This window comes from Anomalospiza imberbis, chromosome 3 (assembly GCF_031753505.1).
Source record: "Anomalospiza imberbis isolate Cuckoo-Finch-1a 21T00152 chromosome 3, ASM3175350v1, whole genome shotgun sequence".
Classification (NCBI taxonomy): Eukaryota; Metazoa; Chordata; class Aves; order Passeriformes; family Viduidae; genus Anomalospiza; species Anomalospiza imberbis.
The window spans coordinates 90986063-91013348 of NC_089683.1; the positions used below are offsets into that span (position 1 = coordinate 90986063).

A 27286-nucleotide genomic window follows, 5' to 3' on the forward strand; every position below is an offset into this window, starting at 1 on the left:
TATGTAGATGAAGAAGATCTTGTCAATGTCATCAAAGGCTTCAGCACTGTCACCAAAGAGCACACCACATTCACTGACACCCACCTCTGAAGAACAAAACCAGTTTTTCTAGAAAATGGAAGTGGGTAACTTGCCAAAAGCAGCCTGTATGGCCTTTGCAGGCAGTGATAGGGCTACTGTTTCCCCACCCCTTGCCCTGGAGTTAACAGATAAAACTGGTTTTTGGGATAGGATTGGTGGGGGGTAAGTTGGCCTTTTTTTTCAACATCACTTTCACTGTATAGTAAAAACCGTGTGCTAGCACTGACACCTCAGAAATGTAAGAGAATAGTTTGACAATCCCTCAGTTATACAGTAGTAAAAGAGTGTGAAGGTAGAGGCTCCTATCTTTGTCTCTCATCCAGCTTTCCCAGCTGAGGAGGGTTGTAGAGGCAGGGGAGGGAGGGAGGGGGGCAGCATGTTTGGTAAGGAAAAGTCTTTTACATGTCCAAAAAACAGCATGTGGCTAAAAGGGGCCTCCGTGGCCAGACGTCTATGTTTTCTCCTGGTCTGACAGAGCTCCACCACAAAATTGTGTTCATGCACAGGTGAATAAACAGCACTGAAGGAATTCTTACGAAGTTGTAGCCTTTGTGTTCTCACTCCCTCTTCCTCTCGGTCAAGTTAAAAAACCCAACAAAACAGGTCATTAATAAATGCTGAACTCCAAGCATGCTTTTTCACTTGCTGTCACATTCTTCCTTTCTGCTTACGTAGTACTAATCCACAGGCAATAAAACTTGTTCACCATCCACAGTAAACTAGGTGCCAACAGCAAGCAGCCAGTGTGACACAGGTATGAAATACCATGTCAAGGCACTTGTAATTGAGAATTATTACACCATGACAGTAAACCTACTCCCATATTCATCTCTGTCCTTTTTCCAGAGAAAGTGACAAAGAAGCCCTCAAGAGACTGCCAGTTGTGTGTATTCTGCCAAGCATATTTTTATGCATTTTCTCAGTCACAATCAGCAAAATCCATCATCTGATACCACACATTTTCAGAAAGTACAAGCAACACTCCTCTGGCAATTTATTTGACTAAGAGGCAAAATGTTATTTTTGGATAGCTTTCTCCTTAACCTGCACAAAACATTTCAGATACCAGACAGCAGCATAAAGAGCAAGGATCCCATTCATTAAACAACACTACAGAGGCAGCTCTGTGAATTAGGCAAAATCCACCCAAGACAGCAGCAGTGCTGTAGAGCAATGTGCAGCTGCATCTAAAGGGTATCCTCTGCTCAGCAACAAAGTTTTCCTTTAGCACTGTCCCTTTCCCCAAAACAAAAACAATGACAACATATCACATGCCTGACCACATTTACGCAAGAACGCACAACGATATTTTGGACCAAGTACCGTACTACATTTTGGAGCATTACATAAAGCCACACATTGATGTGGACAACCCTTCAAAGCTTTGGCAGCAGCTAGGAACTTTCTCATAACCTTACAAGTTTTATTCTGAACAGAATAAAACAGAATATTTATATGAGAACAAAATCCCACTCAAGAAACAACCCACATAATGTAGCATCATGCCTGCTACCAGCCAGATGGCATCTGCACCTTGTTTTTGCTACCAGACGCATTTTCACAAGCCACAGTCTTGCCAGGATAAGTCATTCTTCCGGTGTCGTGGTGAAGCAGCTGTTTTGGTAGGTGATGGAGAAGCTGCACCAGGTAATTCAGGCCCACCTTCAGCAAGGGCTGGTGCCGAGGACAGGAGAGGCACTTTCTTTCTTCCCAGGAAACCAGCTCCTTCAAAACCGATTTTCTTTTTGCTTTCTGCTTTGGTTTCATTCTCTTCTTCTGGTCCTCTTCTTTTGAGATCCAGAGAATTCTCTGGCAGGCGGTGAACCTCTGTACTGCAACACCCACCTGCATCTGTCATGCCTGTGCCTCGCACTTCAAGTGCTGTTGATTGGACTGCCTTCCTCTCAGCTGCACTGCCCTCAGCTGTTGCCTTCCTGGCCTCTGTCTGGTTTGAATTCCCATTTGCAGCAGCTGCCTTTTCTGTTGGGCTTTTGCTGGATAAGTTAAAAGCCTGGAAGTCCCGGTAACTGTGAAAGCTCTCTGTCCGCCTTGCTCTTGCCAAGAGGGGGCTTTCTCTGTATGGCCGCACGGACCCATACGTGGCAGTTTCGTGGATTGTGTCATGGTGCTGCAATTGGAGGCTTCAGAAAATACAAGAAGAGCAGATGTTAGGCTGAGAATAGCAGCCGGTTCTTCTGCACACCATTGCTCCCACCTACCACTGCAATTACCACTACAACAGCAATGCACTCATCACAGCCACCACACAAAGGCTTCCAGATCACTTTGGATTCTCAGAGGATACTTCAGTCTGCACACATACAAACCAGTAGAAATCAAGGAGTATGTGTGTGTAGTTCAAGCCACTTAGGGCATGAATTCAGAGGCTCAGCTACAGCCTTCAATTCACCAAACCTGTTTGCCTTCCTGAAAAGCAAAACCTTTGGCGTCTGCAGCTGGTGCCACCCTTGGCGACTTACCTGGAATTAGATTCCCGAAGCCGGTTTGGCTGAACTACTGAGGTGGCAGGACTGATGTTGGGTGTGGCACAGCGAGATGTACTCAAGTCACACTGGTCAAGTAGCTTCAGCAGCTCTTCCTCTGTGGGGCCACCAACATCTGCGAGAGAGAGAGCTCTTAGAGGCCAAGTCCATTTACTGCAGTCACGTACTCTGAGGACACGAGAAAGAGCCACACCACAGTCCTGGCCTAACACAACTTACCTTTGTCTTCACTCTTATTAACCATGTCCATAGCTGTGGTCAGGTCCCACATCTGGATGCTGCCATTGGAATGTCCAGTGAAGAGGTAGCGGCGTGGCCGGGAGCCCATCCTGCTGGATCCTTCACATTCTCGCACAGTAAATGACGAGATGGTAGTGCAGTCAACTGCCTGGATCTCACAGATCCTACAGAAAGAGAAATCCCAAATTACCTGAACAATTGCATCTGGCAGAGTTTGGCCACTGAAGTCAGTACTGTTTAATTTCTGAAGTCAGTACTGGTTCATTCATTTTCTGAGAAGGCACAAAACTTACCATCAGAAAAAGATCTTTTCTCCAGATGAAATTCCTTCTCCTGCATGACTGGCACACTGCTCAGCTGCAGAAAATCCCTTCCCACCCCCAGTCCATCTGTACTCTTACTGCTTGTTTATTAGGCAGCCCCCACATGTTCTGTGTCCATTTGCTATTTGCAATGATAAGAAAGCTAAGGCTCTCACAACAGTGACAGAAACCAGCACCTTCATATGCTAGACACTCTAGGAAACTAACCTGCAGAAACAGCACATTTAACCACTAAAGTTTTACAAAAAGATATCTATAATGTAGATATTATCTATAAAGATAACTTTTTTGTCATATCACACCTGCAATTTCACTTGTCATGGCAGACCTCCATTGCTTTTTTCCCCTTTATTTTAGAAGCTTATGAGGAGTGATGAGTAGAAAAGTACTCTCAAAACTAAACTGCTCATGCTCTGGGTAGTTTGTTTTACTGGCCCTTTGTAGTGAACTTTTCACCCAAGCAGTGCCAAAATAAGTCTTAGTGTTGAGGCATTAATGTTTTCATCCAGATTCAAAGTTATTAGGCAAGAGATGCAAAAAATGAAGCATAGAACTGGGATCCATTGTCTTTTCTGATCTCATCATCTTCCTAGCCTAACAGGAAGAAAAACAGCTGTGGATTTGACAACATTTTTTTTACTATATTGGCAGCAATGTTAGTAGAATATTATGAAGTCAAGCCTAAGAAAATAATTGAATAGATGACCTAGAAAACAGTGCCTCCATTTTAAAGGTTCTAATATCTTCAAAGCCAAGTGCAAAGAAAGAGAAACCCATTTGTGAGCAGCATAATCCCTGCCACCAGCAACTTTAGCATTAGTTTTGAAGTTAAACGTTAGCATGGTTGAGAGTCACATATTCTGTAAAGGCACAGAAATGTTTATTTTTGTGAGCTCCATCATGAAGTGAGTCTCCAATATCACACTTGTCAAAAAGCCTTTTGACTTTGAGGTTATAATAATTGTTAAATAACAGTTCTGTTACTGGCACACAAACAAGAGTTCAGCCAGAGCTGTCAAGCATAGGAGAAGACTGCAACTGCACACACTCAGCATGGAGCAGGGAGACATCACCACCTGAACAGGCCTCATCCTGCCTCTTTCCCACTTAAAACATGGATGTACCTTTTCCCAGTTGAAGACAGCCTTACAAAGAGCTTATTTGTAATGGGAACAACTTTTTGGATAAACACCTGTTGGTCATCACGTTCACCAAAGGGTCCTAGAGGAAAAAAGGAAAGATCACTTTTGTTTATTTGTCTGAATCCCCTCAACTTTTTCCCCAAACAGTTCTGAAGATCCAGACTCATATGAGTATGACCACTGCAATTTTAAAGTATCAGGAGCAGGGAGCCACAGATGACCAGTAGCTAGCAAAAGTCATCCAGTGGTTAGCAGTCTCTACAGATCCAAATCAGTTTTTGTTGTTCTAAGGAACATACATTCTTAAGTTTGCTGTGTGTTCCTGGATGAATTACTATGTCAGCACAAACCCTATCTTAGGTCTCTATAATAACAGCAAGTAATTTGTTATTTTGCAGCTCCTCCATGTCTAAAGGCTTAATCAGATTTCTTGCAACTGACCCCAGCCTGTGTTCACAGGGCAGCCTATTCATCAAAGGTTCATTTGCAAGGCTCAGACCACCAAGGAATCTAAACTACCTGTCTACCCATATTTACCAACATACATTCCTTCAGTACCTTGCTAAAGCAATGTGCTAGCACCCTTTGCCTCTGCAGTTGCAAGGCTTCAGTGAATTTTGTCACGACTTCAAAGTCATTTAAGAATTTTTTCCATGCTTTGTTTAACCCCAGCTGAACATTGAACTAGAATTTGCAGAAGACCAAATGTTTGCTATGCTCATGTGCTTAATACAGTCTCTTGGGCTTTCTCTCGTTCTCTAGTTAAATCAGAATTGAAATACTACATCAGTTTGCTCAAGGAAGAGGTGTAGTATCTGTGTTCCAAAGACTTTTTTGTTCCTTCTTCTGTCATTCAGAGCAAGTCCTTTAAGTGTACTCACTGTCTACAGCCTAAATAATAATTCCAAGTGAATCTTACAGATCCTTGCCATCATTTCAAAGGGAGAGCAATGTATAAGAGCTTACACTCATTGTCTTGCATTTTATAGGGCTGAAGGTCTGTTAAACCATTATAAGACTAGTGAAGGTACAGGCACAGCACAACCCAGAAACAGCCTACCAATGTCATTTCCAGAACAGTAACTGCCATGACTCTCTGCTTCCTCCAGGGATAAGATTTTGAATGATGCAAGAGGTGTTGAGCCTGGCTGAGTTGAAATCATACCCCGGAACCGAGTCACAGTCCATGTCCGGACATGGTTGTTATCAGCACAAACTAGAAAGGAAAAGATGTGCATTTACAAAGGATGCCAAAACATTTAGATAAACTTCTCTAATTATCATCTACATGACAGTTTTTCAAGACTGAGCGATCAACAAATTAGTCAATGTGAGGTCACACAGCATCTCCAGACAATTTTCTAACAGTCTACAAATTCTTGCTGATGTCCTATTTTCTATTGGTTTTGTTTCTTCACTCAGAAATTCAAAAAACTGGGACAGGTGCAACACCAAACTAAGGTCTGGTCTAGCACCAATAGCCTACAAACCCTTTCAATCCCCTGTCTGCAGATGCTAGGACAAGATGTCATGAGAGCAGCCTGGCAGTAGAACCCTCCCCACACAACAGCCCTATTCCATTGAATTCATTAATTAACTCAGTTTTGTACATAGAGATGTGCCCTCTCCTGGTACTGAGGGTTTAGCAGCAACTTGCAGAGGAACAGGTGACTTCTGGGCTGTTTATTTGCAGTATAATTGGATACCATGTTCCTGTTCCTTTTTTTTTTTTTTAATAACGAGATAGCAGCAAGATGTAAACCAGTTTTCTGCCATGCCCTGGTTGCTGGATTCTGAATGAAATAGATTTTTACAGAGGAAGGAGTGACTTCATCTTCTCTGCACGTAAGACACATTTCTAAGCATAAGACCAGGACAAGCAGAATAGCACAACAGACACTGGGAGACAGCTGAGAAAAGAAACAGAGACAGCCCTTTGAGGTCACAGGAAGGCTTTTTCTAGGGCCCAGGAGGAGATGGTGCACATTTTGCTGCAGCCCAGAAAGCTCCTGAAAGGCTGTTAAAATAGAACTAGTGCTCAAGGACCTGCGCACAACAATAAAACTTGACAGAGATATATTTGTTTAAAAGCCCTTTTATTTCTACAAATGGCAACCTTGGAATACGACACAAATGAAAGAGTGAGTTGTTCTAGTATCTGCTCAAATAAAACTTAGGCCTTTCAACTGCTAAAGGCTTTGAAGGAAGCTTACTTTAAGAAAGAGGATCCAAGCAAATCTAGCCCTTCACTTATCCCCAGATCTGTCCAACTCCTTTTTATCACAGGTAGGAAAGATGCAAGTTATAGAGCATAGCATACAAATCCTGCATTGCTCAGGAGGAGGGGAGAACCATCAATAAACATCTGTGCACACATTACCTGACACGAGGTGTTTCTCTGAGAGCATGATCTTCGTGACAGGGCTTCGATGAACCGTGAAGGTCTGAAAGAGCTGAGGGCCAGACCCGACTGTCTCAGGGTGCTGTACAATCACCCTCACTGCTCCAGAGCTGGTGCCATATGCGATCTCAATCCAATTGCCACTTACACCTAAAACAAGCAAGAACACAGTTGTTCCTCCAGGAATAAAAGCTTGGCTTACTGGGGGCCAGGGAAGGAGACAGTAGAAAACAGTATTTCCAAGCTTCCACGGTAAGAAAGCTATGTTTTGTAAACACTGTTTTGTCATTATTTTCCCAAAAACAGGGAGGGCATTTTGCCACTAAAATGACCCCAGGTTTGTTCGATTCCATACTACATGCTTCAACATTGTCTTAACAAAAGCCTTTTTTCCCATTCTCTCCTCCCTCCTGAAAGTGAAAGAAGACATGGATGAAATCATACAGTCGGATGTTTTGGCACTCCTCACAGTGATATGGTCTATAGGTGCCACATAACATTTATTTTTCTGCTTTAGTTGGAGGAAAATGGGAAAGCAAAGCAAAACAGAAAGAACTACAGTTCAAAAAGTCACTGTGGTATCCATATTATTATGTGAAAGTAACCACTTTCTCTCAGTCTGGGCTTTTTTGAGTTTTACTTTGTTTTGGGTTTTTGTTGTTGCTATTGTTTCTCTTTTTAATTTAAAAGATAACTGCACCATAATTAAAAAAGCATCAGCAAGGCTGTGTCTCCCCCTTACCCAGTTCAGCACAAACTATTTCAGCAAATACAATTCATAATCTAAGTGCCTCTCTGGTGCAAAAGGCTTAAAACCAACCAAGATACATTAAGCACAGGCATTAATATAGAAATACATGTAAGTATATGTGCCTATTTATACAGATTACAGGTGTAAGGAAAAACAGCTATGCCTAGTGTTTATCATTAATTTGAAGATGATTAAATGAAGAAAAATTCTTTGTTTATGTCAAGGGCTACCTTGTATGCTTTAACCCTGCTAAGCAGCAATAGGAAAAGTCCATTTAGAAAACAGAAAAGCACATTTCTAGCAAACTGTCAGTGAAGAGACACTGGTAGAATACTGACTTGTTTTAGGTGTGAGGTAGACACTGAGAGCTGTTATAGCATCATTGGAGGGATCATGGTACAATTCTGTCACAAGAAGATCATTGTCTTTCATTCGAAGTGGGAACTTCTGCATGTCTGTGGGGAGGAGACATTTACCCTCATTAGACAGAGTTCTTCTGATGCAACTCAAGTCAACTAAAGAGTGTAACAAAAAAGCAGTAGCACCTCATTTTTATTCCATTCTGCTCCCATTCCTTACCTATATAGTAGATAGAGCCATTGTTACAGCCCAGCAGCAGGAAAGACCCAGCAGTATCATAGCTTGTGATAGGAACAACATCCTGAACCTGCCACGAATAGAAAGGAAAAAATAACCAAATCAAGAATTTAGGTTGTTACTTCCTCAGTTTTCAGACATTTTTGGTCTATTTTGTTGAAAATCACTTGAGTTTGGTACTGGACTGAAGCCATTGTGCACACACTTGCACGTACAATGGCATTCCTGAAATGCTGCATATTCCTCTACCAAACTGGATCTGAAGTCTTGGAGTTCAGAAGAAAAATCAGCACAACTGCTCTGGAAGATCCTTCTCTGTGTGAAGGAACAAAGCTTCGAGAGTTGCATCTAAACCATGTCTTCAACAGTAGATATTTTCCCATACGCCAGTGAGTGTATTTCACTCTTTCTGTCCTCTCCCTTCTTCCATTTCTGACAAGTCCTTAAGAGATTTCTGCACCAAGGAACTAGATATGTTACCTCTCTATGCCTTCTTTTATCCCAAGTTTTGTATCCCTCTCCCAAACTATGGAAATCTCTGCCTCTAGCGGAGTATATAATGAGGGGTAAAAATTATTGTTCCATTACAGTTTCTCACTTCCAACACACAAAGACACCAAAGCAAACTGGAAGACAGCCCTGTCATATTTTACTTACTGGTCTACAACTCAAGGTGAGGGATTACATGTGCCCTTTATTTGCCCTCTAGGATTAAAAGGAGAGCTTATTCCTCCAAGTGGGACAGAGATGTCAAGCAAAGAAAAAGTTTAGCTTATCCTAGGTAAAGTGTCCTATTTCAAATAATTCTTTTTTGCTTCAGCCCTGAGAAGGAAAAAGCCAAAAGCCATTTTATCCAGAGCACTCAAACATGCACAGTGTCATGGTATTTGTCCTGTACTCTATGTTTCAGTCAATTCACTTAATAGACCTTGAATACTAATTAATGGACATTTCAGCCTAAGTTCTCAATTCTCTCTGACCAGCATCATCCTTCCAATTGCTACAGAGACTTGAAAAATCATTTGCAAAATACTTACAATGAATCAGCTGGAAAAAAGCAAAACAAACTAACTAAAGAAACTTCCCCACATCCCAAAGAGCGTGGACTCTAAACCAGTACCCCTTCCTAACTTAAGGACGGTCTGTAAGCCCCTAAAACATTTTATCTTCTTTCCTTCTGCAGTAGAAAGAATTGCTTAGTGTTCCTAGATAGGAACACTAGAGGTGATTCAGCAGCTGCCATCTGCCAAGATGTGAACTTTCATTAGGAAACAGAGCAACTCTTTACAACAGTCACCGGTAAAGCATGGCCAGTGAGAATCCCCACTTTGCCTAGTAGGATTTTCTGTCACACTCTACTGCTTTATGTTACCTCTTACTCTATAGCACTTAATATTCTGCTTCCTTTAAGCTCTCCTTTGCTAAGAATTTCATTACTAATGTATCTAGCACCCACACCCTCCTTCTCCTCCTTTTAGCATGCAACTAAAACACCGCCAGAGGAATAAGCACTAGGGAAACCACTCCAGTAGTCTGCTCAAATCTCCAAGAAGGGAAGAAGATGCAAGAGCCAATAAGATGCAGAGATCAGAACTACATCTTCAGGGTGCAATACATTAGAGATCACCGTATAAGGAAGAATAGATTTGCACAAATGGAAGTAGAACTTAGAAAGACATCAGCCTGAAAGACGATCAAGTTGTTACTCTGAAATGGCATCAGCACACTGTTCTACAAAAACGTCTCTCACTGAAGCAAGTATGATTGCATCTTAAGTCCAGAGCTGTGGGCAACTCATGGAAAGCAGTCAGCTAAATATCAGATATTCTCATTAGCAATTTCAAGATCAACCCTGCCACTTTACATCTTTATGGGGTTCTTCAAGAAAATAATGTGTTCTAAAGGGATCTACAGGAAGACATTTATGGGTTGTTTTTGTTTTTTTTTTTCTTACTAGCAATTGAGCCCAAGATACAGAAAACACCTTGAAATTGTATTGTTTTGGGGTTTTTGTTTGTTGGTTTGGTTTTATGTGGGTGGATTTTGTTAGTTTTGTGTTTGGTTGAATTTGTTTGTTTATAAAAGGAGCTATTCTCATCCTTGAAAAAAAACAGCCAAAATGTTTTATAGACATACTGGCATATAAGCCTCTCAAAGATTTCCTACTCTTCAATAAGAAATGCTTTCACTAATGGAATAGTCAGTCAAACTGAGGAACTATTCAGGTGATCAGAAAGATTTCTGTAGCTCCCCAGAAATAAAGATGATGAATGGGACATCAGGTTTTATTTCTTATGACTTGCTCCGTTAAAAATACTGTTAAACATGAGCTTGCCAGATATCATTAAGTTGTCCCTTAACAGAAGATTTTGCAAACCATCAGCAGAACTTTAAATAATGTTTTGTTTCATTCAAGGCTGTACTAACCTGTCTGTCTCTGCTGCAGAAGCAGAGTTATCCCACACCTCTTCTCTGTTGTTACCAGTACTATCACTTAAGTGTCAAATCAGACCATAATCAGCAAACAGTGCAGCAGCCTCAGGTCAGTTCTGCCTCTTGAGATTTGCAAGGCATTTTTGGGATTTTTAGTGCATCCAGGTTTTGTGCCACAAAGGTGCACATCCAGCTACATTACATGCTTTGTTATTTGAATGCTCGACTGTTTCTCAGACTCATACTGACTCCATGGATCTCTCTATTTAATGTGCATTCTGACAACAGGAATCAGTGCAGCCAGAAGCATCCACACACAAGATAGGCATCATTAAAGTAGTAATGTATTTCTGTTGAAGAAGAGTCTCCTATTGTAAAGCAGCTTTGAAGATCCCCAGATACCAGACTGCCTTCTTGTTTTCTTTCAGATTGTCCAGAAAATGCTGTCACACATTCTCTACAATTTTATTTCCTATGATGCTAGTGAATTTTTTACGAAGTTAGTAATCCATAAAGAAGCTCAAATATCCTGGTACTTGACATTTATTACCCCAAATCACACCACATCCTTTCATTTGAAAGCCTAAAAAGCATGCTTCTTAGCAACACCAAACAAGTCAACATTCTGCTCACAGGCACAATACCCAGGTGATAAACTCCATAACACACGTTAGGGCTGAAAACCCTATGATGAGCATTTCCCACATGCTTTTAGATTATTTTATTCTTTTTTTAGTAGAAAGACATTCCAGCTTGTAAAAAGTGATGTGGAAGATTGAACAGACCTGCCAGTGTTGAGTCACAGCGTTCCATACTCCAACTTTTCCTGTATGGCTTGTAGCCACCAACTGGTTGCCAATGAAGAAGAGAGCATCTACAGGCACTCCAAGACTGAACACTCCTGCAAAAAATGAAGAGGCTGTGAAGCTCATCTAAAATGAAGAGAAAAAACACAGTAACAATGGTATCTCTCTATTATTATCACATCACATCACATTTATTCCAGTAGCAACTAAAGAACAGCCAAAACTTGGTTTGCAGTGTGGTAGGTGAGGCACTAGGCATGCAGCAAACTGGGTGCCAATGAATGGCAGTGTGATGTCATCTCTGCTAATACCATCATTATTTGGAAAGGAGGCAAGAGAAGCTAGAAGAGCCCTTATGAAATATACAAACATTTTTCTACACGCATCAAGTTCTCAAAAGGCTTTAATGTAAATAAAAAAACTTATATTACAGCAAGCAGGAATTTTTGTTGTTTTGTGGGGTTTTTTTTTTACTTGTGACTATAAAGCATCACTTAAGAAGCAGCAATTTCAAGGGTTTTGCAAATTTGTGCCATACTAGTTTGCAATTACCTGTTAAAATATTGCAAATTCTCGATGACACGTATTGTAAGTCAAGTAAAAATAATTTGAAAATGGATTTAAGGAACTAAATATGACTACAAGGCTTCAGCCTTATTCTTTGTAAAAGACTGAACAACTCAAATATGACTGTATTTGAATACATTCTAATTTCTCTTTTAGCAGAAATATTTGAACTCAGAAAAATAAGCAGCCTGCAAAAGCCTACTTATTTCTTTCCATTTCCAGATCTTTTATTTGGTTGCAGTCCTTAAGCAGAGAGTACAGGCTAACAGGCTATTAAAACTTGAAGCTATATAGAGAAGCAGTTTCACCAATCATCACATACTATTCAAATTTGGAAGATAAAACTTACCAGCAAATGCTGGCCTTCCAAGTAAAGGAAATATGTCATCAACAACATTTCATTAATAAAAATCAAAACAGTGCAGCGCTTGACAGGCATTCATGGCTGTGGCTGCAGCTGACCTTAACATCTGAGGCCTTCCACAAAATTGATCCTTTCTTTAGAGCTTCCAAGTCTCATCATAGGTCCAATATGAATAACTTTAACTGAACTGCAAACTTGGATAGCATACCACATTTTGTACTACTTATTGCCCATGTATTTAAAAGTTACAGCATACTTAAAAGGTCTGAGGTAATTTACAAGTTTGCAAGCTATGAAGTCTAGCAAAATGGCCTTGTAATTAACTTGGTTTGCAAATAATTCTAGACTATGTTTTTCTGCCTGGTAATTACAAAAATACTGGGGATACATTACAACACCAAAGTTTCAAGCTTCACTCACAATTTTCTATTCCATCCTGCTCACTCTATGTATTTATATTATTTCTCACTAATATTCCTTAACTGCAGCAGATAGATGTTGTCAAAACAAGAGTATCCAATAGCTGGAAAATTCCTCAACATTGTTTAGGACAAACTCAAATAAACATACTGTCATTCCTACAAAAAAATCTGCCCTCTGTAACATCCAAGAAGGAATCTGAGGAAATTGTTTTAATTATGGTGCTAAACCATTTTCCAGGGCAAAGTATAATCATTCACTGCAGATAAGATTCAGCAGTACAGGGCACATGAAAAAGGCAGTAATAAAAAAATCCACAGAAACAACTAGAATTGATTACTCAAGAGAAGGACGAGGTTCAAGGAAATCAAGGAAGACAGCTTGAATGGTCTGGAGGAATTTGAAGTGTCAGTCCTGCTTAGGCTCAACAATCTTGAGACTTGTCCACAGGGGAGACAACACTATATGTAATGACAGGCTCTTGTCCTAAGGGTCCCTCTCAGTAAAATACTGCTTACAGCAGCAAGCCAGCAGCAGTGTCTTATGTAAGTAATATCAAAAGGGAAGAAAGCGCTCTGGGAGAGCTCTATCACAGAGATGCCAGCCCACACAATTTGCTGGGGATGGTGTTGCCAGGCTCTAGCAACTGTTTGGAACAAGTAGTTTCTTTCACAAGATAACAGCAATGTACTGTATGTCTAACACAAAGCAGCACTGCAAGCATTTGTCTCTACAAGGAAACAAAACAGCTAGGTTCAAGTTATAAGTACTAAACACAAGCATTTTTTTAAACCAATCAACATGACCTATTATCCAAAAAAACAGCAGTACATTTTGGTCAATGTCAGTCTGACTAGGAATTTCATCCTGTAGGCACTTTCTGTCTGCTTCCCCCCTCCTCCTGCCCCAAGAGGCAATTACTCTGTTTCACAGTGTCACTTGAATGCAGTACAGCCTGGTTAGCAAAAGTCCTTCCTTGAGTTTTGTTGCCATTTTCAGTCATAGTTGAAGCTATCAGAACCTTATGATATTGGCATATTTTAGAGTTTTTATTTAAAATTAAACTCTACTTTTGGTTTTTTGTGTCTCTTTGCACTTGATCTCAAAAAATCTGAGATGATGCTTCTTGTGTCTTACTGCAAATCCCAAGGTAACACAAGCAGCTAAACCAGAAAATGCAGGAGGAATGTAATGGTACAGTGCTTAAAGCAATGCCTGTTACAGGAGAACAGTTGTCACACCAGCTCTTCCTTGTCCTTAAGCTTCAGTCAACGGGAGAAAGAGAGAAGAAAAGGCTTCTCAGATCAGATAATTACTCACTGCAATTAATGGAAATAATTTCATATTCAACTGTTAGACACACCTTTTGTATTTTTCTTAAATACAATGGAATCTCCTTTTCCATTTTGCTGACCATGATTATATATAAGAACTCTGTGAGTCACAAGTGAAAGAGCAGTACACAGCTCATACAAGACCTTTGCCTTTCCCCATCTTCAAACATGACTTAGTGTTTCCACACATTCATGCAGGTAAAAAACCCAAACCCACAGCTATGTTAAATATCCATTAACATAGCTAGAAATTGCCTCAGAATCTGTCAAATAAGTTCTTTAAAGGCACATGGGTCAAAACTTGAATTTGGTAATTTTGACTTTAATTAATGGCTTCGATAATTCTCAAGGCTTCAACTATGGAAATACATCTAATAACAAATTAGCTCAGCATTAAGTTTCAAAGAAAAGTGCTCACATAACCAGACTGCTGTCATACTTCATTAGCAGTATCCACTGCCAAAGGAAACAGACATTACTGGCATAGCAGTGGTTCTTCAAACACCAAGGATTAGGCTAGAGGAGGTTCCAAATACCATTCCCTTCAGTGCCTCCCAGATTTGCCCTAGATTTGAACAGCAATGACTCAGAAAAGCCATCAGGTCAGTACCAGGGAATATTTACTTCTGGAAATGTTTTCTTGCTGTTTCTAAAGCTTACAATTGTGTGTCGTTCACTGTCAAGGTGTATAAGCAGTAATTCCTATATGCTTAAAGGAATAGTGTGGGCTTTTTTCCTACCCTGACACCCAAGTTATTAACTCAAGAAATTTTCATCTTCCAGACTCCATTTATGAACCACATTTGAGAGAGAACTGAAGTATTTTCATCATCTCTATGTAAAAATGTGGCTTTAATAACACAAAGGAAAGAGCAGAATCACTTTATATCTGTAGGTTTCCACCTCCAAAGCTTAGAACCTTTGTGTTATGGCCTAGATTCAAATGCAAGTCTAGGGAAAATTTTAACTCTTAATTTGAATTTTTACACAAAAACCTCAAACTGAACAGTAAGTATTGGTTACTATCTCTTCAGTAAACACAGTGCTCTTTTATTCTCCATCTCTTTGATTTTGAGACAGGATTCCTGGTACAGAACTGAAGGAAGTCAAAACACTGTAACAGATTGTTGCACTATAGCTTGTTTTGTCACTCTGTGAAAGTGAATACTGAACACCAGAAATCACACATACCTCAGAACAAGGTCTCAGACTTCCTTCTAGTTAAACCCACACACAAAATAAAAAACAAAACAGGTGATGATAGTTACCAATTTCACTGCCACTACCACCATCTTGAATGCTCCACAAGATAATGCTACTCTCTGAGGCAACTGCAACCATCTTGTCCTTGTCTCCATGAGGTCCTCCAACCACCTTGGCATTGAGAGCCACCCGCTCAATGGTCCAGTCCAGATAAGGACTGGTGAACACCTGCTGCCACCCAGATGACTCTTTAATTCTGGAAGGGCAAAGGGGAGAACAGAGAGCAGATGTCAGAAACACAGGAACAGACAGCCCAGTCTAATCCAGAACCAGTGTGGATGATTCAGTCTTACAGTCTAAGCCACAAACTTCAAATTCTAGAAGTAGATAAGAACTACAGTCTGCAGGAGCTGCATTTTTTTTCCCATTTTGAAGTCTGATACTGCATATTATTTCAGTGCTTTGCAGCTACTGGAGTCCTGTGCTGGGCTTTTTCTTAATATAAGCACATCTGATATAAAGTTACAAGATGAAGCCAAAATCTTGGGCTAACAAACACTAGATAATGAGGTTCAGTGTATGACTTTAGAAGAAAACTCTATTAATCTCCTTATATATCAGCCAAGAAATCAAATCATGCTTTAGCATAAAGCTTTGCTCTCCAGACACATTTTCTGTTCATGGTATACTGTAAGCAGATAATACTGAACTGACTGTAAGATTTATTTATAGAGAATAATTTCCCTGTGCATTTTTAAGACGTCGCATCAACACAATTTATCTTAAATTCAGGCAATAATTTACATACTTTGTATTGGAACTAAAACAGACTTGATCTCCGCAGTCAAGTTATAGAAAATTAAAAGCAGAAAGATATGTGTACTTTTTAGCATTATTTCACTTCAGTTGCAATTATTTCACTTCAATGTTGCATCCTGCCTGGAGCCGAAGCACCCCAGACCACTGTGCTCCACCCACTACAGCTTCTGCAACATGCAGAAGTTGTAGTGAAGAGATTTAAGAGCACAATTGCAGTAGCAAGACTTTGAATGCAACCAAGACATTCTCGCAGCCCTTATGATCAAATTTTAAGACTTTTGTCATACTTCAAAATTTAAAAAAAATATATTATCTTTACGATGCACTGTACTTTACTGTAGAAGAATGGTGGAGGGAAAATTCCACCATTGTATTCCTAGAGCTCCTTCAAGTTTTGGAAGAAAAAAAGAATACAAGAATGCTACCTTCAGTCTCTGTGAAGAAAAGCAGCACTTTAAACTGGCATGTTGACCTGCACCCTCTCTAACAAGCCATTCAAGTATAACATGGTTCATCAAAAGCATCACTAATAACATAATTTCAATGGCAAAAGGTCTTGTTAAGTGGTTTACCAAGGAGGAAGGAGGCAGAATCTTTCACTTAAAGTGAGCTAGCAACCAAAGAAAACAGTCAGAGATAAAATCCTAAGAAGGGGAAAATTAGCAAAAAACCAGTTGAAAATCATTGCCTCTTTCTCTGTCAGACAAAAACATTAAGCAGAGCAAGGGAATCCACATTTAATACAAATTAAAGCCAAAAAAATTGCAGTAGTGAATGCAAGTTAGATGTGATTTAAGTTACAAAGTTTAAGCAACTGAGTTAGTATTCTAGAGAGTGAAAAAGGCAGCAAAGTATGGCTTTAGCTTGGCAGTAAGCAGAAAGAAGCTGTTCACATTATATTCTTCTCCCCTCTTTTTCTGAACCACAGTATGAAAGCCATCTTAGATTGGTCTGGGCAACTGCTCTTGTTAAAAGCTGGATGGACTTTCCACCCAAAAGACAGCCACCAATTAAATCAAGACTATGAGATGTGAACTAAAGACAGCTTCTGTAATGTGTAATGCTTATCTTCACCTGATCTTAAAAAACAGCCAGTTTGTTTTCAAGACATTGAAGACGTTTTTCAGCCATCCAAGTGAAGTAGCAAGTGTTTAACAGCTCTGCTCAGCAAAAAAAAAACAAACTGAAGACAAGGTAGCAAAATTATGTAGCAAAAATTCATTAACTGTTTCACTTTCCTTGACAGTGTAACATCACAGACTGTTTCCAAACTCACAGCAGGAAAACTTTCAAATTTAATTTCCATTGAAAAGCCTACTTTAAAACAGGCTTTTGAAGCAGTCATATTGGAGTAAATTTGCAACTTTCTCAACAATATCAAGAACTGACATCAAAGCAAAATCTGAGTTCCTATCAAGTCATTTATTTTCACCAAAAAAAGCAGTAACTCATATTCATAGGATGAGACTGAATGCATTTACTACTGCTATTTCAGAGTAAATATTTTGCTTTGCTCTTATCCAATAATAATATTCTTTTTTAGCTTCCTGTAAACCAACAAGCAACTCTATTCCTACCTGTAGCAAACAGCAAAATGGGCATAGGCAGCTACTATCCAATTGTGGTGGCCAGCTACTATTAGGACTTTGCGTGGGTCCACAGGAAATCCTAAAAACAACAAAGCTGAAGTCAGGCAAGTGATGAGTATTAGATAATCAGAGACATCTATAACAGAATAGAGCTCTCTGCTAGGATGTGCAACAGAAACTTTGATAATTAAGTTTTCAAGAAACATTTTCAGCACAATTCTAGTTCGCAGTATTGTTCCTCACAGCCTTAGTATGCTACAGAACTAATGCTTGAAGAATGCACCTTTTACCTCCTTTTATCCAGGACTGCCTGCTTCCAAACCTCTAGCAGCTCACTGAGAATCAGCAATTCATATCCTTCTTTTATATTATGTAGATTTGCCTTTAACATAGTCTAGATTTTCCTAACACTGCTACGACTTACAGGATTATGACAGAAATAAAACACTTCTAACAGCATCATTTTGCTTGCAAAGTCAAAAGCTGAAAAATTACATAATTCAGGTCTATCTCACAATTTTTCTGTGAAGACTACCTTTACTCTAAAAACTTGGCTCTTGAAGGGCAAGTGAGGCACCAAGAGCAAGAAAGAGGTGGAAGAGCAGGAATTAGGCCCTGAACAAAGACCAAAGAGACAGTGGCCTCTCTGGTTTTTATTATGGTTTTAGTACAGTATAAGGCATTTGTCTAAGGGGCCATGCTAAGACTGCATGAAGAACGTTGATTTGCCTTTCTCTCAAGCCTCACATGTGGACTGTGCAGCAGTGAGCCTTCAATACTGTCTAGGGAGTAGTGTTTAACTAAGTATTCAGCAGTTTTAACCAAGCAAACACAGAATAGCAGATTTAAACCAGATTCAGCCACACAGTTCTTATTTCCCAGAGACATGCATCTTTGCAATTTGCTTTGGTTTTAAAATTGACACTCCTCACCTAGTCTGACTGTACCTTCCCCTGTACCAGCAAGTGTAGGCTGGACACCACCTCCATGCATTTCACTCTCATTCTGACCCATTCTGATGTCGGTCGGTGGCCCAGTAGTATTATTTATCTTACGGCTGGGAATGCCTATTAAAAAAAATAAAATGTTTTGTGTCCCTCCTAAACTTCAGCAATATAACAGATATTAGTTCACTTTAAAAATACATGATTAACATTTGTGCTTAAATTAAATTCTGATGAAAATTTAATGTATCTGCTACAAAAAAAACAGGCAATACTGTAACACTGAAACAGAAAATGCTTTTGCTCTCTATGTTGACATTCACCATCTAAGGAATTATCTTCAGAAAACTTGTCAATAATTTACAAGACATCCTTTAGACTTCAGGTTAATACATGAACTGTGCTCATCTCTGCAGAGAATTTAAAAAGTCTAACAGGTACTCATGTTGGTAAGGAAAGCTCATTAGTGGTGATTTGTCACCTAGGCAATAGGACACCAACTCTACGTTCAGAAAGAAGCAAGCACCTCACGCTGATGACATTAAACTGAAAGGCTCCTGAAGAGCCTCTGCTCTAGTCTACAACCCAACACAGCCTGCTTAGTACTAACGTGTCACACCCCCTGCCCAGTATTCTAAACATGCTGTTTTTTACAGCACAGCAATCAAAGTCCTAGGTTTAAATCACAAGTGACAGCAAGCAACATCAGACCATGAATACAAGAATACCTGGAGGAGGTAGGTAGCCATGAAAAAGGACACTGCCACAAGATGAGCGCTCCAGTTCTTCACATAGTAGCAATCTTCTCACTAAAGAGGAAACACAGATATGACTGCAGCTTTCACTTCCTTGAAAACATTATATTATCTAAAATATCCTTCTGTTTTTAAAAACCTCTAATTTGAAAATCTTCAGGGTCACAACTGCCCAGGATTGGCCAGTAGACCATTACTACAATAATAACTATAAGATGAGCTTACATTAAGGAAAAAAAAGTTACCTAAAGGAGTGATTCCATAGAATTCAGCTTCATGCCTGAGAACATTAATACTCACTCCCCTAGAGAAACAGGAAAAAAAACAAAAACCGACAAGAACAAAGTGAGTCAATACCTTGAATATAAATGCTTGCATGTAACTGGATATTACAAATCTAAATATCAAGCTACCTAACAGTTTATCGAATTACCAAAAAATGCATTCAACATGTTGATGTTTGAGATTTTAAAGTGATCATAATCTGACTAAATTTTCATTAAAATAAAGATACAGATACAATAAAATACACTTCAAGAAGTGGTATACATTACAAGAATCTACTAACAAAAGAGAATGTCACCATTTCTGCCTCCACCATGACATACATATACTCTAGGCATGGTCCAACATCTATGAGGGAGCTGAGCCACATATCAGGCACCCAATTAGATGAGTAAGATGAAATATTTATCACGTGAACAAGTTTTCTAATGCTTCTGATTGAAATGAACTTCTTACCGTAAGTCCAACTCCTTTGTGCGAAGAAAATTTAAAATAGGTGCAAATGCTGTTGGATCTCGATCAATAAATATCTGCAAAGAAAAATTTATGTTCTTAAGTAGTACTATTATGGAGCAACCATCAACTAAAGTGCTATTTTATACTGAATATGGGAAAGAGGAGTTGAAGATGAGGAAGTGAGCAAACAAAACTCAAAGTTTTTGAGCCTCTTCTTTGTTCTCATTATTCTACTCTCCACTAATTAAACATTCCTACAGGACATACATACAAACACTGTTGTAAATAGATGGCACTTAATAAATCTATTTATTCTTTAGGTTGTTTAGGTTCTAGTTCCATAAAGGACAATGAATACTTTCACTTTCTAGCATGTGTTCAATATGCAGTAACTGTAATAAGATCTCAAGACAGCTTTTGACTTTTTTAAACTCAATTACCATCAAAACTACCTCTACACTTTTAGCAAAGTACTTGTGTGCTGTACTTCTGCTCAACAACATTACTGTAACTATAGTTTCCTATTTAAGAGTATCATACCCACAGACTGAAATGGCCATGCTACATGTTTTTGCAAAAAAAAAAGTGCTACATTTCCATGTTGGATTACTCAACTACATATGCAATGACTATCTAATGAAAATTACACCTCCCTGCAATACAGCAATTAGCATTTGCTCTGTTTAAGAAAAGCAGAGTTGCTGTTTCTGCAATACCTATACAATGCAGAATTAGCATAGAAGTATGAACATCATTCAGTTTCATTTAGCTTGAAACAAAGATGAGAACCAAGAAAGCCAGAGATGTCACTCATTTTCATGAAAGTTTAGCCTGACGCAGGCAGTGCAATTCCACTAGCACCCACAGTGAAAATGCTTTAGGAGAGAACCTAACCAAAAGCATAACATCAAATTAATGAGTTACAGCACGTTCATTACTCACAGCACCAGTTTCATCCTTTAGTGTTGAAATTCTTCCGCTCAGCAAACTGAAAAACAGGAAATCTTAATTAGATGTCCCCCAGAAATGTATTGACACAAACATAGGGTAGGAACACTCTGGGTCAGTTAGCTCTCCTTGGTTACTTTTTGGTAACACAGTTTATCAGAGCAAAGAAAACACCCAGAATGCTGGAGGAATGAAATATCTCTCCTGGACAAAGGTAAAGTGCATGCACACCTACAGGAAGACACAGAGCTGCATCATAAGGACTTTCAGATTCCCAAAGAAAATAGACATAAGGCCTAGCCTGAAATGATGAAAACGTTTTCCCAGGCACTTAGAGCGCTGTGTAGTTTGTTAAAATCTAGTTAAATTGGTAAAAGCTGCTAAAGCAAAAACGATGAGTAAACAACCCAGTCTGTAAGGACTTACTGGACAAAAGTGGGATGAATTTATTTTTACACAATTCTACTTCAAAGATTTTCTTCCATCAGATCAAAGTACTTTTTTTCCCAGACCCATATAAAACACAATGTCAAAATCTCATTTTACAGGCAAGATGGACACCAACACCAATAGCTTTCATTTGATTCCAGATGACAATTATCTGAGATTTTCCAGTATTGGAAAACTTTCAGGACAACTTCCTTAGCATATTTTGTGTTGAGAGACTGGGGAATAGCATGAGACTTGCTCCTAGTGCCTTTCCTTGCATGCCTGAAGGTGACATTTCCCTGGCATTTAATTTATCTGAACATCTCAGTAAAATAGGAACAGGAAATGCTGCATATGTCAGCTGCCAGGCTTTTATTGGGAAAGACATCTAGAATATAAAAATTGAATGTAAGGAAGCAAAACTGGCAGCATTTACATCTTTCCTTTGTGGGTTTAGTATTAACTGGGTTGATAAAAGTACAGCAGCTGTAGAACAAAATACAAACCTGCGGAACTAGTAATGGCAGTGATGTAAAAGGAGGATGTTCAATAATTCAACAGGTTCTGTATCACAAATTAAAACCCTCAAAACTTTGAGGTAACTCAGTGTAGAGCAATAACTCAAAAAAAACCTCAAATCAAACAAAACCAAAACTGTTAAAGGCACTGCTAATGCATTTGGCCAGTAAGATCACAAGTGGTAACAGAGTCACAGTAGTCAGTGGCATGCCCCTTTCCTGCAGAACTGGAGGTTATTTCCACAATACGCCATCTAAAAAGTGACAGCTCCTCAGCACATATAAGCTGCCATGGCTACGTTCAAGCAAGAAGATGCCTCCTGGGTAACACTTACTTCAAATGAATCTGTCCCATTGCTTGAGATGGGGGGAAAAGCACGAATACTATTTACAACATAAATTAAGAGCTGAGAACATATTTTTTTTTAATGACTGTTAATTTGTGTTTGTTAAATGTGATGATGTATTACAAATACCTGGAAAAAAATGAGTCTGGAATCCACATCAGCGTTTGTCTTGATGTGCTGAACCTATGAAAACAAAGTTACAAGTTCAGAATCAACTGTAAAATTGGAAAGAAGCCTGTTTTATTTAAAATTCCTTGATTTGTCTGACAAAGCTAATATCAAACAGGTTTGGGAAGTCTGAGATGTTTAAAATACCTGCAACAAGTCAGGAGTTGCAGATTCTTTGCACAGATTGCCCTTAAAGCATGAAGCAGGACTGTCTGGAGACCACAAAAGTAATATTCTTTATATGTTTGTAACACACTGTCCCAAACATCCTGTATTTCCTGGTTCTCACACTTCAACATTAATGCTTGCAAAAAAACAGGTCCACAAAACCCAAACACTGTTCCACACACAAAAAAAGTAAAATATATACTGATGATAAAATTTATCATCACACTACTCTGCTGCTTTTGTGTAGGACTGAAAGGGTGCTACATTATGCACTGCAAAAGGCTACAGTGAGCTTCAAGTTAATATTTTATAGGAACATGAATTTTTTTTTTATTTGGGCCCCTCTCGGGGAGGAGGAAGGGGCAATAACTATAACAGTTAAAAGAAAACAAAAACATTATTTACTCTAAATCATATTGTGAAATAATACAAATTATAATATTACTTATGATGCCAGACAATACTTTACATAATAAATAACTATGGATTATTTTATTCTACTCATGGTTTTTATTTAACATGAAGGATGACAACTGAACTAGGCGCTTGGACAATGAGCTCATGCTCTGCATCACTCTCTGGCTGTACATATCCTCTTACTAGTGCCACGACTAAGAAACCTCTGGTGACCTCTTCATTAATGAAAACAAAAAGAGTATGCAAAAGTAAAATTCCATTACAACTTGCCATCTAGTACAGGATTACAAAATACAAAATATTTTCAGAATAAAAATACTTATTCATAATTTATCTAATTTTCACTGCTAGCATTTTCCAGGTTTGAAGGGGAAAATAAAAAGTAAACAAACCCCATTACTTTATGCCCCCTAAGAGGCAGAAACACTGAGGCTACTATATAAATCATGGATTCTGCATCTGCAAACATAACAATGGCAAATCTGTTCTTACAGAAAACCTACAGTGTCAGTGTTCTAAGCTCAAGCATGCACAAAGCCTTTCCTGAAAAAAAATTAAAAAACACTTCCCTAATATACTTCTAAGTAGTTTCGCTCAGCTTTTCTTATCAGTAATACAGCTCACTACCTCTGTCTACTTTAAGAGTAAGGGATGATTCAATAAACTATATTATAGCATGTGAAAACAATGAATTACATTAATTTTATCCAGAATTAATCTAGACACTGCTTGTTAATATAGGGACTGATGCAGCATCACCATCATCCTCTTTGAATTTTAGCAGCATGTTCAGACAGCCCCAGGATTTCCTGCCTATAATTTAGCACTACAGTACCAGTTTAGTAAGCAATAGCTCATAGTAACATATACTTTAGAACTTTTAATACATAGATATCAATCTATGTAAACAAGCAGACAGAGTCCTCCTTTCCAGGATGCAGAAAGAAGCTTAGCCAGCAACATTTATATGCATCGGTGTATCTGCAGCTCCATGCAGCGGACAGACAGGCATCATATGAGGAAAAGGAGGCAAACACAGGGCAAAATCCTCAAAAGACCCTTAAGCATATGCCAGCTTAAAGTTATTTTAAAGAAAATAAAAGCAACTGGAAACAGATGTGCCAAGTGAAAGTTATAAAACAACTATTTTTATTGTCTATTGTCCTTGTGGAGTTACATTGTAACCAGAGGGAGATACAGAGTGAAAATAATTCACCCAATTTGATACAGTAATTTCTGTGTACGTTAATTTGCATGAGACTTTGTTCACAGTAAAGGAATTCACTAAAGTTGTGACCAGGAAGTGACAGAGCCATCACACACAACAGAGAAGTCCTGACCGTCCCAGGGAGCAGTGGAGACCTCCTGTCCAAACATGGAAAAGCTGGGGTCTCTGTAGTAAGTGCTCCAAAGTATAACTTTGTGTCAGCAACAGAGAGGAGTGCTCATTTCCGCTTCTCATACAATTTTTCAAACAACACTAAGAGTTTCAGGTTTTTAGTGAGAGTAATGAGAATTACTGAAGAGGAGGAAATGTGTACAGTACCCTACTCTCACCCACTTGCTGTGCACATCATCCACTCCACTATCAGCTAAGAGTCACCTGCCTTTGCAAACTGAAAAACACGGCTCAGGTGTAGTTTTCAAAGGACATGGGCACTACCAAGGGAAGCTAAGCTTGCAAAAGACCAAAACTTCTCACACAGACATACTACAGTACAGAGTCTCTCTATTAAAGAGGAAATATCCATGCACACATTTCCTATTGCTTACATCCAAATGTTGACTAATTTGCCTCATTCTTCCCACCTGTCTGTGTAGGCAAGCCCTCTGAGGGTGTGTATTTCTTCCCTGATTAGTGCCCTTTCCATAATTCTCTGTTCTCTGCAGAGGCATTTAATAAGGAAAGCAGCTTTAAGATTCCACAGGTAATTAAATCCTAAAATATAAACTGGCCTGTAATTTCAGATACAGAGTTCACTGAAGAACCTTATGCAGCATAACATGAAATCTGGTCCAAGCCTACATCAAAGTAATCCCGAAAGCATCATTAAAGGCAAGTTTCACCTGTGCAAGTTACAAGCAGTTTCTCTGGGCTGAACCAAGTTCTAATGTCTCACTTAGGCAAAGGAATTCTGCATCTATTTCTGTGGCACTCTAGTTTAAGAAAGGCTGCAGCACACAATTTAGTTATCAGATCAAGTCCATGCTCTGAGTAATGCAAGAAAATTCTTATAATAGGAGTAGCAGTCCCTCCTACTTATAGCTGGCTCCACGTTGTGCACATTACTTGGAAAAACACATTACTTCAGTTTCCACTAGCTACAGCAATCTGAATGATTTCATGCTCAAGCATTTTGACAGGAATGTTTGCACTGTTTATCACGCAGATTCTGACCACAGCTGTCCCACAATTCTCTGCCTAGCCTGCCAAAACGTCTACATCTGTCAGCTTCCACACTTCCAGCGTACGTTTGAAAACAATACAGCTCTTTATTCTCGTTGATACCAGCGGTATCCTATCAGCGACTTTAATCCCTTACTCTCTGAGACTGTTCACTAGAAGCCTACAGATGTGATGCAAAAGCAAAGCTTCTATCCCTGAAGAGGCAGGATTCCCAGAGTCTCGAAGGTGTATGTAGAGCAGGCTGCCCTAGCGTCGTTGGCACGCGGAGCTGCCAACCCGCCCCGTGCCCGCCGCCGGGTACCCCCGGCCCCCCAGAGCGCTGGGTGAAGGCTCATCCCGGCCGTCCCGGCGGCAGCACCAGCGCGCAGAGCCCCAGGCGGGGCAGCCCCAGGCGGGTCAGCACCGCCGCCCTGCCGGGCCGGGGCGGCAGAACCCCCGCCACGGCCGGGCGGGCTCCCGCTCGGCGCTGCCCCTCGCTCGCCGCCCGCCACCGCCGGCCCCGGGCCCGCCCGCTCACCTGGTGCCGCCCACGTTGAGCTGAATGATCTCCCCGCTCCCGGCGCCGGCGAAGCCGCCGCCGTTCCCCGCCATCTTCCCCGCCGCCTGCTCCAGCCAGCGCCCGCCGCCGCCTCCCGCCGGGACCTCGCGGTCGAGGGAAGCAGCGGCGGAGCCGGGCGAAGGCGGCAGGGAAGGAGGCGGCGGGGGATCGCCCAGCGGCGGCCGATGCAGGGTCGGAGGCCGGCCGGGCTGCGGCCCCACGGGCTCCCGGCGCTCAGGCCCGGCCAGGGCCGGAACAGGCCATGGCAGCACCGGCAGGAGGAGCGGGGCCGGCGCGGGCCGAAAGGCCGCGGAGCGGAGGCGGAACGCGGCCGGTGCGGGAGGCGGGGCCGGCCCGGCTGCGGCGGGAGGAGCCGGCAGCGCCCCGCGGGCAGCGACGCGCCCGGAAGGGGCCGGCGTGAGCCCGCCCGCCCCGGGGGCGGTGTCACGCCCGGGGTGCAGGAGCCGAGGCACCGGGGTTATCGTCTTGTGTGGTTTTAAAGGAACGCGGAGCTGCCCCTGCCGCCATCAGGCGCCAGCGATCCCCGCCTAAAATAAAGAGAAGGGCAACGCGGCTGGTGGAAGATCTGGGAGCGCAAGTCCTGCGGGGAGCAGCTGAGGGAGCGGGGGGTGTTTAGCCTGGAGAAAAGGAGGCTCAGGGGTGACCTTATCGCTCTGTGCAACTCCCTGAAAGGAGCGTGTAGCCAGGTGGAGGTCGGTCTCTTTCAGGCAACCAATGACAGGACAAGAGGCCGCAGCCTCAGGCTTCAGGAGGTTGAGGTTGGACTTTAGGATGAATTCCATCACGAAAAGGGTGATCATTCGTTGGAGTGGGCTGTTCAGAGAGGTGATGGAGTCACCATCTCCTAAGGTGTTTAAGGAAAGACTGGATGTAGCACTTGGTGCCATGCTTTGGTTGACAGGGTGGTGCTCAGTCATAAATTGGACTTGAGAGGTCATTTCCACCCTCATTCTGTGAAAGCCATGACTAGAGTGAGGTCTTACTGGCTTTGCCTTCCACCCACAGGCACCCAGGCTTAGGAGCTCAGACCCCTGGTCAATGCCAATTCCGTATGAGAGAGGCACGAAAACAGAAACTTCCTTGAAAACTCGATGAGAAGGCAGCAGGGGCAGCACTGTGGAGTTTAGGGCCTGGGTTGCAGCCTGCAATCATTAATCAAATTCACCAATTAAAGGACAAAAATATCAGACATGACATATCCAAGCCTACAATGCAGGCTTTTCAGGAAAAAAAATCTATCATATCACCCCATAAAGAAAAATTGAAGTGGAAATAAATGATAGTGTGGTTAGTAAAGGAAGTCATAAAATC

At 40.7% G+C, this 27286-nt stretch overlaps 2 protein-coding genes across 14 annotated transcripts in view; one reads left to right on the top strand and one right to left on the bottom strand.

Moving 5' to 3' along the window:
* Nucleotides 1-2118, top strand: part of USH2A (usherin) — a 392736-nt gene extending 390618 nt beyond the window's left edge. For all 13 annotated transcript variants that reach the window (XM_068185676.1, XM_068185675.1, XM_068185673.1 and 10 more), the window contains one exon: nt 1-2118. In XM_068185676.1, coding sequence (XP_068041777.1) covers nt 1-90 — 90 coding nt within the window. In that variant the 3' untranslated portion in view covers nt 91-2118.
* Nucleotides 1052-26361, bottom strand: KCTD3 (potassium channel tetramerization domain containing 3). The gene is made up of 18 exons (XM_068185690.1): nt 25934-26361; nt 22386-22439; nt 20957-21002; nt 20015-20088; nt 19519-19577; nt 19247-19327; nt 18507-18641; nt 17563-17653; nt 15232-15422; nt 11258-11373; nt 8022-8109; nt 7781-7897; nt 6671-6841; nt 5351-5506; nt 4273-4369; nt 2805-2989; nt 2562-2700; nt 1052-2222 (listed from the first exon to the last, which is right to left on the bottom strand). The coding sequence occupies exons 1-18, from the start codon at nt 26005-26007 to the stop codon at nt 1640-1642; spliced, it is 2457 nt and encodes an 818-aa protein (XP_068041791.1). The 5' UTR covers nt 26008-26361; the 3' UTR covers nt 1052-1639.
* Between the last annotated feature and the right edge of the window lie 925 nt (nt 26362-27286).